The 13,046-nt window shown below is 35.9% G+C and overlaps 1 protein-coding gene across 1 annotated transcript; it reads right to left on the minus strand.

The window, feature by feature from the left end:
* On the minus strand, positions 10,928 to 12,097 carry LOC109841501. The gene has a single exon (XM_020410466.1). It carries the CDS (start codon positions 12,095 to 12,097, stop codon positions 10,928 to 10,930), a length of 1,170 nt encoding a protein of 389 aa, XP_020266055.1.

The following is a 13,046-nucleotide window of genomic DNA, read 5'->3' on the forward strand; positions in this document are numbered from 1 at the left end:
GTAAGATAAGCCTGCTTTATGTGTTTTTATTTTCATTTTTAAATAATCTTGTTTTCCGTTCTCTGCAAACTTGCATCTCTTTTGAATCTGTTTGCCCCCCCACCCCCCACCCCCCTGTAGGCCATTTGATGTGCTGCTGTAGCACATGCTGAAGTACAGATTGGCTGACTCGAAAGGTATGAAATGTTTAGATACCAAATGTTTCTCCAACCATTCCTATTGGTTGGTGATGTAAATCTTATATGCAATGAGACGACTATCTGGTCTGTTGCTTGTTGACTTAAACTTAATAAATGTCATTAATTTGACTCCAAATGAATATCATGTACTAGCAGATAAATTTTTTCTATTAGTTATGCTTTAAGCCTTATGGTTTCCCTGTTAATAGTCGTATTATGAATAGTTAATGTGCAGAATTTGTTGTGCTTCAAATGCTGGTAAGTAGCTAACCAAATATATTATGGTATAACTTCATTTATGCATTCAAATAGAAAAACTGTCCTATGACTTTTATTGAAGATCCATCTTGTATAGTTTTTTGTAATTGTGATTGTTGTTGCTTGTGTGACGATGGGAGTCATGCTATGTTAACTGGGTACTTCTAGTCTGAAACTGTACCCGTACCCAACACGTACCCGTACCGATACCCAAGCTTCCTAGATACTCCTTGCATATATGCATGCATTTATTCGGGCATGTAATCAATTATACAATACAAGTTTTAATTTAAGACACTTGTCTACATCCACTTCTTGAAACTCTTGGTCAGATTCCGAATTATGATTTTGAAGGATCGTTTGGATGTCTTGTTCAAAACTAGTGATTTACTAATTTATAATAAGAAACATAAAAATATTGTAGGAATTTAAATTCTCATCCTTATTCTCATATAAATTATTAGTTCCAATATATAATACATGTGTGTATGTGTATGTGTGTGTGTTATATTATATATTATATATAGATGTGTCCCCGTACCCTACCTTTTACAAATTTGTCGTGTCCTGTACCCGTACCCATGCAACATAGAAATCGGGCTTATTGAAACAGAAACAAGCTTGTGTACCACAAAGCACATTCATGTTAGGTCCAATATTCTGCTTATTTCTATCTTTAGGCTGTCGTAAGACGGGCATGTAAACTCGTTTGCTTGAATTTTTGGCCACTTAAGCATTCCAGCAAATGCTTTCACAATCATGATTAAATCCCCTCCATGTTCCTTTCTATTAGATTGATGATTGTTATCTTTACTTCCCCATACAAAAACATGCCACTGGAAGGATATGGACACGGGTACTTCATCCCACAATGACCTCTCTGGCCCATATTGACTTTGATATTACCACCTCCATACATAAATATTTCAAAACCATTCTCCCTTAATGCAAGGATAGTATTATTTGTAAAGGAAGAATAAGAACTTTAACGGTTGTAAAGACACATCTTTGATTTGTTGAAATAAATTTAGTTCATTCAAAATGTATTGGGCATGCGTATGCCCTGGTTGTCTTCTAAATTCTACATAGATAATGTCATGTGTATATGTGAAATTCAAACATGGATATATTCATTATTCTGTTTTGTTCAATTGTGCTAGCTTTGGAGTTAATATGCAAGTAATGTAGTTTGGTGGGTTTTTTCAAAGATGTATCCCTCTGCAATGTGACAGAAAACATGATATAGATGAGACGGACAAAAAAAGCTAAATGGATTGACGACTGACGTTATGAATAATGTAGTATTTTTCTACAGTTGGGCTTGGCATTCTAAGATATTTTTGTAATCACTGTAGCACCTGTTACTGTAAATAGTAACTATCATGCAACAAAAAAGAGATCAAAGAAGAAAGCATGTTTGCTTTGTTTCCTTTTTTTTTTGTTTTTTGTTTTGCTGCTGTTTTTGTTTTTTTAGATCATGTATTTGTTAAAAAGAGTGTACAAGGTGTTAGTTAGTAGTAGTTATTTGCCTGAAAGGGTTCATTATGAGTTTGAGTAGAGTTGTCTGACAACTTAGAGCATTTCATCATCAACATACGATATTTACAAGGATTTCAAAGAAATTATGGATGGATTATTTTCCGAGTTGAAATGTAATTGTGTGACATCTTGGGATCTGCATCAGAATGCTATGATGATTACAAGGATATACAAAGAAATTTAGAAGACTTTGAATCCAATTTAATCATCACATAATCACAATCTGATTATACAGTAAATGTCCTATATATCTATTCTATTATGAATATCATGTTCTCAGGAGCTCCAAAGAAAATGAGGAGGTTGATTACATGAGCGAGCTTTGGCAGGGTGACCAAGTGTTCATGATATTCTTAATACTAAAACATTCATATGCTGCTGAAGTAATTAACATTATGATGCAAGCACTCTAGTGGGACTCCGATATGAAGCATATAATTATAAGAATTGATAAAATCCTACGTGCATTCAGCTTATCCATTTTAAAACAAACAAGGGTTTGCAGCTGTAGGGAGAAAATTGGTACATTTAACTTTCAAGTTTATATGTTGGCACTTAATAGGCATGACTCAATTTATAGGTTAGCGCATATCAGAGAATTACAATTTTACACATAAGTTTACAAAGTTCAACCTCATAGAAGGATGTGTCTGTAGACTTCCATGGAAAGTTGGAAACGTACAATAATACGAAGTATATTTGATGGGAATATATATGAAAGTTAGAAAAGGGTGTGCATGGGTTTTGTCTAAAGAGAAACTTGCTAACCTATTTTTGTAACCGATGTCAAATGAGGCAGTGGCTGAATGAATCAAGTTAGCAAATATCAAATTTTACATATATTGTAAGTAGCATTTTATTGGCTAGATATGTATTAGAACTCTAGAACAATAATATTTTACTTTAGTTTTGTTGTCAACATTCCATAATTTCCGCAAGTTAATATGTCCCTTTAACTATAAGGGAACTGGTCCATGATCCCATAGTTAGACAATGCTGACATCTTGTTTGTGTATGTATACTTTATGTGTACTTTATGCTTCATACCTTATACTCTTTATTTGTTCCAAGAAGAATTTCAAGATAAAATTATTTATTCTTACATTAATGCATTCATTTTCCAATCTGAAACTCTAGAAAATTTTCAAGATCTGCAATATCCTGTCATATTTTGGATGGCAGACTTAACCCATGTTAGAACCAAATTCATGGATGAGCATGGGATTATTGATAAATAATATTTCCTTTGAAATAAACAAATTATAAATCTATTATGTTAATGCAACCTCATTTCTCAAGGACTAATGTCCGTGCCTGCGATAGTATACTCTTTTCATTGATTCTGGTTATCCATATACTAACATTACATAGAATTCAAACTATAGTAACTCAAAGTTTGATTTATATCCAATGGTTCACATCTCTACAACTGTAATAGCCTCCATTACATCCAACCTACTCCAAAATCTTGTCTTTTTTGCATGTACTTTTTCAATACTCAGTGAATAGGTTGATACTCTGTATTTTGCATAAGCATGTGCACTATTGACAAGTGTGTCCACTGGCTGGATTACATATGCTTAGTCACGCCATATATATATATATACCTAGTCTGCATGCTTTCTTGCCAAAGCCACTGCCTGTATATGGTTTAGGATAACATGATAATGTACTCATCACATAAGAATCTTATTAAGATTTAAGCTTATATGAAAATGTATAGACATCTAATGGTAATTTCACCATATAAATCTATGATCCTCTGCCAGCAACGTGAAGAGGAATCATTGAAGGAATTAAAAGGTTCTTTAATTGCATGTAAAATATAAATGGTGCCACGATCATTATTGAAGTGTCCTACTTCGTGAGATGTACTCTATACACACTGACAGATTGAAATTTCTATTAGTTAATTAATTAATTAATATGTTAATCAAATTGGAAAAAAAACAGTTCATTCACGTTGATCTAGAGTCCAGACTCCAGATTACTTAAGAATGCCTAAAAGTCAATTAGATTTTTTTGTCTGAGCATAGAAAATGTTGATGTGAAACTTGTGACCAGTCTAAGGATCACACTGAACACAAACATACGTATATAAGGTGAGAGGGACACGTACATATAGAGAGAGAGGTACATACATGGATACATATGGACTTACATGTATAGATATATAACATACATGTACATAACTACGTACATACAATCAAGTTGATCTGGACTATTTAGGAGTGCATAAAAGTCAAGATATTTTGGATAGATGAACTTAACCCATGTTAGAACAAAATTTGACCTAAATGGATGAGCATGGGGTTGTTGATAGATAATAATATAATATGTCCATTGATTTGAACATATGAAAATCTATTTATGATATGCAAACTCATTTCTCATGGGCTAGTCCGTGCATATACTATAGTACTCTCTCCAAATTAATTCTGGTCATCCATATGCCAACATCACTTAGAATTCAAAGTTAATAACTTTAATTTAGATCCAACTGTTTATATCTCTAGATCTATAATAGCCTCCACTAAATCCAACCTTCTCTAACTTTTGTCTTTTTTGCATGTACCTTTATTTTCACAAGCAGTGGATAGGTAGCCCCTTTGTCTTTTGCATAAACATGTGCCCTGTTGACAAGTGTGCCACTGATAGGATTACACCTGCTTAGTTAGGATGCCATGCCATGCATACCTATTCTCTTTGCTTCCTTGCCAAAACCACTGCCTGTGTATGGTTTAGGACAATGTGATAATGTACGTGCATGTACCTACACTTCAGTGAGCGTCCTTGCATGCACATATGGACAAACACGAGCATGTATGTGTGTGCGCGCATGCATGCACGTGCACACACGCGCATGCATGAATTGCATACATACACATGCATACAGACACACACAAGCATATATGCTACACATGCATGCATGAATTGCATACATACACATGCATACAGACACACACAAGCATATATGCATGTATGTATGTGCATGTTTGCATGCATGCACGCGTACATACGTAGGCATGTGCATAGACCCACATATACACGCACATCACACATATATATACACCATGTGTATGTGGATGCATACATACATATGTATATATATGCATGCATACATATAAGCATGCACATTTGTGTTTTGTGTGAGATAAACTAGTTAAATGTACTGCGCTAAGTGGTGGGAGTAATCAAGTTATTTTATCTAGGTTAAAATATATGTTATAGAAAGAGTAATATCATAACCCCACTTTGGGCATCCATTTGGATAGCCAGCAACCAAGACAGTGGCCTGTTTTATTTCACTGAATGTAGGGATTAAGGTGGAACCTTGGACGCCCAACTTTCAACCACCAAGGGTGTTTGAAGCAGTACTCTTATCGCAAAATCATTTGGTACTAAGCTTTTAAGTTATCCACATTTCCAGTAAAATGTATATATTCCTTTTTGTTTATGATTTTTTTAATAATACGCTAATTTAAATTGGGAAACCCGTATATCTGTTTAACTTAAAATTATTTAGGAATGTGATACCATCATCAATCTAAATCATGTTTAGAAACAAATAAAGTCAGCACACATGATTTTAGCATTGCAAGCCCTATTATGGATTTCTAGGTGCTGTCACACATGATTTTAGAACCGGAAATCGTATTATGGGTTTATAGGTGCTGTCAAGTGCAACTAAAAGTTACATAAGAATAATAACCAGAACTAACACATGCGTTTTTCAAAGTAGAAAATAATAGATATTTGACGAATGAAATTAGAGTGTGCACTGTGTTAAGATTAAGCACTTAAAAATAATGGATAGTGTTGATAGAAAAATAATTAAAATGATCTTACTTATAACATCCTTATAACTTAATGTAGCTTAGGGTGACACATTTGTTTAACTTTGAAGGTATTATAGTTGGTGACAATATGTTATATCTATTTCAACTGGGATTAGATCATACTAGTAAATTGAATTAATAATAATTAGTATCCTGTTGCATGCAAGGCATGCATGACAGAGCACAGAGGAGTGCGGCAGTCTAATTGTGAAGGGATTTTTTAAAAAGATTCTTCCAAGTTTGAGGGCAGTTCTGTAGTTTTTTCCCCAAGTAGGAGGGCATTTCCGGCTTCGGACATTTCTGTAATTTTTTCTAAAGTGTGAGGAATCTCAGGTATTCTGAAAATGTAATACACAAACCCCAGACCAAACGATATAGATTATAGATTATAAATGTTTGCCTGAGAGACTTTTGATGGTGGATAAGTAGCTGGTTTTTTTTCCTTCCATAGCATGTTGCATCCTAGACCGAATGATATGACATCATAGAGCATGTTTTTCGCATATCTGATGGGCGTCTGGTGCTCTTACTCCCTCGTTTATTTACCTTTTCTTTTTTATTTTTTGTATATTTTGTTCAAACACCTAGCAGTTCCACAGTAGTTAATTCAAACCTTTCAGTTTTGATGATATTTTCATTTTGGTTCTCTCGCATGCCAATCTCTCAAATTATATATTTATTGGGACATCTCCCTTGTGCAGGTACTGCCAATGGAATATTTATCTTGATTACCTGTTGAGCCTACTAACGTGCTTCGGTATGTTTTTATTTCTTAACCAACACTTTTTGACCTTTCCAAATTCGAGTATTAAGTTCTGAAGCAACCTTAAAAATTAATAGTGGAGCGCTCACTGAAGTATACACTGCATGAGAACATAGGACATTCCATTGGAAAGAATAGCAGAAAACTGGACTCTCTTTTTGGCTAGACTGTAGGCTCTTTCGAAGAGCATCACAAGGAATGTGGTACATTGATGAAGAAACAAAGACCTGTATTTGTCAGCACGAGCATCTTTAGTGGTAGAATGGCCTTTACATTCGAACAACCTATCGGACACGGGCTACGTGATCTATCTGTTAATGGCTTATAGATTGCTGGGTCAAGCCTTTAGTCATTCACAACTCTAGGTTTCCTAGGTTGAATAGAACATCAAAAGTATGAGTGCAAAATCGGGGCAACATTTATCTGAATAAGAGGAAATAAAAAAGAAAACAAATTTGAGGGATTTGATATTTTTAGCTTCACTTTCATTTAACTTTAGCCCACAATAAAAAGTTTTAACTCAAAACTAAGGGTGTATATATATAAATATTGGGTGATCTTCTCATTGTGGTTATCATGTCACAATTCATAGTTGCTTATTAGAGTGAATTTGCATTTAGAAGTTCTACACAAGATCGATGTTCTGTAGAATAATGATATGTGTGCGTGCCAGCGCACGTGTCTGTTCGTGCATGCATCCGAGAGCGCGCATCCACCATTTAGTAGGTTTGCTTTCAATTCCTCATGGGCTGTGGATAGCATCATAGCATACCCCATTTGAATTTTGAAACATAAATCATTACCGACCTTAGCTCAGATGGAAGAGCAAGGAGAACGTGTAGGGTTTTAAACACCCAACGCCTCCTTTGGTCGCTGGTTCAATTCCAGCAGGTCGGAGCATGTTTCATCAACAGATAGTTTGATAATACCATTTGTTCAGTACATTTACTAACACTTCCCAATACATGCTCGATGTAATATGCTATGTACCAATTGTCAGTAGTATAATCTAATTCCCGCCTGTACTCTTTCATATGCTTACATGGCATACAAGAAAGTGTTGGGTAGTTGTATATTTTACCTTTGCATCAACTTGCATTGGTGAGTTGGTTTTACGAGAAAAAGACACCCACAGCTAACTTCTGATCAAATTTACTTGCATTGTACATAGATAAATATGCTTGAGTTGTGACTTAAACTGTGTATTACTATGAAATCAGAGTTGATTTGGTTGTAGTTGAAATTCATTCTGGCCAAATTTGACATTCTGAATTACCGTTTACTGAATGCATCATAATTTCAAGTACCCTATAGATGTAGTAAGATAAGAAAACGTTGGGGAGGCAAGAGAGATAACCCTCACCCCTGAAAAGATGCAAGAAAATGAACCTAGTTCTAAGAAAAAGTAGAAACAAATAGAAAAGGAGCAAGCTAGTTAGTTAAACCTGTAAAATAATGCTAATAGTTTCAGATCACTATCACTTATTTGATAAAACTTAGTCTAAAGCCATAATATGAATTCCGTGATCTAAAATACAGCTCGAATCAGTCATGTTCAGGTATACATTTCCCAAGTCATCATGTTTAGATATAAACCTCGAATCACGAAGAATCTTAGAAATTTGTCCATTTCCTTTGATTTTGGACTGTATATATAAAGGTTGTCTGTCTAAAATATCAAAGACTTGAGGGGTATATTATCTACAAAGTTCTATAAAATATTATGCTAATTGCTTCCAGAAAAAGAATATTTTCCTTTTATTCTTAAACAATAACAGACACGGCAAAAGTTGTAAGTAAACAGGCATATGTAGCGACATTGCAGGGAGTGTTGCAGACGTGGTGACGGTTCATTCGTATCCTCCTAGATCGTTAACATGAAGGAATAATGAGAAGTATGTTACATTAGAACTCTGTAAGATTGCTAAATACAATACATTTGATGGGAACATAACTGAAAACCTGAAGAGAAAAAATAATCGAAGTGAAAAGAAAATCTAAAAGTTGCAACTATTACAGCTTTAACTGGAATTGTAATGCAGTCAACCGAAGTAATGGTCAATGACCCAAATCCTGTAACTAAAAGTCTTATGCTTTCCAATTACAGGGAAACCAGAATAGGGGCTCCAACCTGGCTGCAGATTAAGATTTCAGATAATTTGAGTTAATAATTATAGTGTTGCTAATTACCAGAATTTAGCCTGAAAGTAGGAAGGGGGCAAAAAATGTTTTCTTGTTGCATTTTGTTATCCGTGACTCTTCAACCAGCTTTTTGGTTTTGTTTTTTTTTTTCAAAATAATTTATGAAGGAGATATCTACAACTGTTGTTGCTGGGCAGCTGGGCTCTTTTTATGATCGCATTGGCGCTCATATTCGTACTCAGCTAACGCTCGCGATGTTTCTGAGGGATGAAGATTTAGGTATGTAACTCAATTAATTTCATTCATGTCTAATATTCCAATTGTTTTCATGTCTGGAAGTTTTAGCCATTTAGCAATTTCTTTAAGCTCGATGTTTTGGCTTTTCTAGTCTGATAGAGTTTCTGACAGTAGTTTGAAGATGAACCTATCATGATTATTTATTTATTTCGTTGAAATATGATATACATGTAACTTTAGGACAAATTTTCAAAACCAACCCTTTTCATGATTTAATTGCAAAAAACGATCCGTTTCTAATTTATTTAGAGAAACCGACCTGGTTTCAGCACTGTCGCTAAAACCAGGTCGGTTTTTGTAAAAAAACTTTACGAAACTTCACGGGAGTTCAACTCCCGTGAAGTTTAGTACGTTTTTAAACTTCACGGGAGTTGAACTCCCGTGAAATTTATTTCCCTCAATAAACTCCATGGGAGTTCAACTCCCGTGGAGTTTGTTCTATTGTTAAAACTCCACGGGAGTTGAACTCCCGTGGAGTTACAGACCAAATTTCCCAGAGAATCGCTCTCTGGGAAATTTACACTTCAACTTCACGGGAGTTCAACTCCCGTGAAGTTGCAGGTTTTGCAAAAACATGCACAGCATGCATACGTCTACCTATTTAACTCATATATACAACTATTTACCTGTTGACAATAATTACTGCAATATATATATATATATATATATATATATACAAACAATACGCAAAAAGATCACATATCGAGCTATAATGATCCATAAAAGTATAGTATTTGAAAATTCATACAATTTATAAATTTTAACAATCCTCACGGCCTGCGAACTCGTCGACGTGAGTCTTATGAAACACATGTGCTATGGTCTTCTTGATCCTGCCGAGGAGCCCTAACGCCACCTGATCCTGAATCTCAGGCACGGTCGCATCAATATCAGCCTCAATGCTATCAAAAGCACGGACCTGTGAGGTAAATAATTTATTAAGTACAAACTCAAGAAAAAAATATTATAATTTAGCTTAGAAACTTATGTAATCTCTCTCGTTCATCCCACTAGGGATGTAACTGTCTGTCGGTGGCCGTGGCATGTGTCCAACTAAGGGTTGTGGGTCACGTGTGATCCATCTACGTGTGATATCCCAATACCAACCCATATACGCGGTATAGTCAACAGCCGTGGGCCTCGTATCCTGGATGAAATCCCACCTGTGAGCCCACCTGTCTATGTAGGCCGCACGGACTACGGCCCAGTCGTTATAGTGCGAAGTAGGTCGCCGCCGATGAGAGATCTGCTCAACAGGATCTGGCACATACTGAGAGAGCGTAAACTGTCGTAGCACACGGTCAGAGACATGCCTCTCCACGATCTCCCAACAAATTAATGGAAACTATAATATTTATCAGTATCAACAACAAAACTATAATATTCATAACGACTTGAGATTTATATTTACCTGTTCGTGTTGGAGGCCATCAAGCTCATTTCGGTAAAACTCACGATGGCGCGTCGCTGATCGGTACTTAGCGTACCGCATGTTATACCTATATGCAGAATAGAGAATATATAAGTACAAATTCAGTGCGAATAAAATTTATGTGTACAATTATACCTGTACGCCAAAGGAAACTGCCCCTGTAGGTCACGGTGCACAAGTAAAGTAGGGCCTGTACGCCAAAGGAAACTGCCCCTGTAGGTCACGGTGCACAAGTAAAGTAGGGCGTCCAATATGAATACGCTCCCATGACCAAATCTGTATTAATTTGCAGCATCCCTTGAATTCTTTATTCTGTATCAGGGATATTCTACTCAGTTCTCTATACAAGTATGCCAAAGAAGATCTTGAACCTGACCGTTTCCAAATTTCTTCTTGAAGTTATCCCTAATATGTTGCAAGCAATAACGATGTGCATGTGGTGACGGGAAATGACGTTGGAGTGCTCTTGGAATTCCTTTCATCCTATCAGATATGAATGTAATCGGCCGCGCACCCACACTAGGGATATGATATCTAATGCATGCAAAAACCACGCCAAATTCTCTGTGTTTTCAATATCAACCACTGCAAACGCCAAAGGAAACAAACCGCCATCCGCATCAACTCCGGTGGCAACAAGCAAAACGCCTTTGTACTTGCTGTATAAGTGGGTGCCATCAATGCTAAGAAGAGGACGACAATATCGAAACCCCTCAATACATGACCCAAATGCCCAAAATACACCGGTGAACCGCCGATCTCCGCCATCAACGGGGTCCGAAGATACTTCGTAGACAGTTCCTGGATTTTCTCTTTTGAGTGCTTCAAGATAATGAGGTAAGATCTCATACGATTTATCCCAATCACCGAATATTTTTATCATCGCCTTCGTCCTAGCATTCCAACACTTGTGATATGATACATCCAAGTTGGTGGCTTTTTGCACTAGAAGACGAATATCTTTCGGCCTTAGATCAAGATCCTCCCTCAGATGCGGCAAAATCAATCGATATATGAAGGAAGAGGATGCATTCTTGTTATTCATCTCTAATCGAGGATTGCTACAAGTGTGGAGTCCGTTGTATGCCGTGATTTTGAATTGCCCACCTACTCTTACACCGGAGCGTGAATTAAGCTTCCATGGACATTTCGCATTTCCGTCGTGGTGTCCATCAATATCTTCATCATCGCCATCTTTGCGATAGAAACAAACCGCATTATAGCTTGTAGTGTTATTTTTTGTTGGCCTAAACTTGACATTTTTTGCAATGGCGTACGAGCGAAGCGCATGGATCAATTTCTCCTTGCTCTCATATAGATCTCCCTTCACGAATGAGAAGTCCTCGCCCTGTGTATCATGACCGCTATTAGTGCCAATAGGAACACTTTCCATCACGGAGTTATCGATCCATTCTTCTCCTTGAAGTTCATCGGGCGGCGGATCCTCTAAGACAACATACTCATTATTAGCATAACACCCGTCAATGTGGTGGTTGTCCCCTTCATCACGATCTATCAAGGTCATGCTATTAATTTGTAAGCCCTCCTCTTCATCATCATTCTCAGATTCAACACTTGCATTATCTTCTTGAACTCCCGTGTTAGTATCGACCGCATTCGAAGTGCCCACAAGCGAAGGACCGCTCATATATTGTGATTGTGTTCAACCTTCATCTTGTTGAGGGGATAAAAAGCCAACGGAATCAACATCAGGGTCCTCCAATATGCGGGAATACATTCCATCATAATTCAACGATTTGCCCAAATTCCTTTGATGTTTTTTAATGAACAATTCAATCGAACGCTTCTCGTCATGTAAGACTCCAATGAGACTCATATCGTAGTCACTTGATATTTGAATGCCGCTTGTCCTGTTCTCCACAACAGGATAATTCCACAACAGGATAATTGCAAATAACATTAAGGTGATACTCACGTGAGTTGGTTAATGTAAGTTTGTGCAAGTCATTAACCAACCCATCGAAAGTACACGATTTTGTTATAAACAATGGTCTCGTCGTACCTCCTTCATAAACGGGCATATTATTTTCGAGGTATTTAATCTTCCCATCATACGAACACAAAATTACGATTCGATCGTTCATCATTACCTCTGAAGAGTAAAACAATCAAGATCAATATTACACGAAAAGACTCTAAAAATTTTTTGTTACTTAAAATTAAATCCTATATCAATTTTAGGGAACCATAATTTATAACAAATTCATATACCGATTCATATACCGATGTCATACATATGTACCAACACTATTTTTTACATTATTGATAATTTACCCTCTAACTCGACAAAATGATTTAAGTTTTCTTCACATATTTCATAAAATTCACAATTAAATTCTCAAATCTAATTGATGTCATATAGCACTAATTTTTAGATTTTTTAATTGATATTTTTTATAATTTCATAACTTATTCACAATGAAATTATAAAATCGACAAAATTATTGATAACACTATTTTTTTAAAAATAAATTAGATGTCATACATATGTAGTAACACTATTTTTTACATTATTGATAATTTACCCTCTAAATCGACAAATTTATTTAAGTTTTCTTCACATAATTCATAAAAAT

Source organism: Asparagus officinalis, chromosome 1, assembly GCF_001876935.1.
Source record: "Asparagus officinalis chromosome 1, Aspof.V1, whole genome shotgun sequence".
Taxonomy (NCBI): domain Eukaryota; kingdom Viridiplantae; phylum Streptophyta; class Magnoliopsida; order Asparagales; family Asparagaceae; genus Asparagus; species Asparagus officinalis.

Bases quoted from the DNA above. Each gene is read 5' to 3' on its own strand.
- LOC109841501 (XM_020410466.1), bottom strand. From the start codon at position 12,097: ATGAGCGGTCCTTCGCTTGTGGGCACTTCGAATGCGGTCGATACTAAC.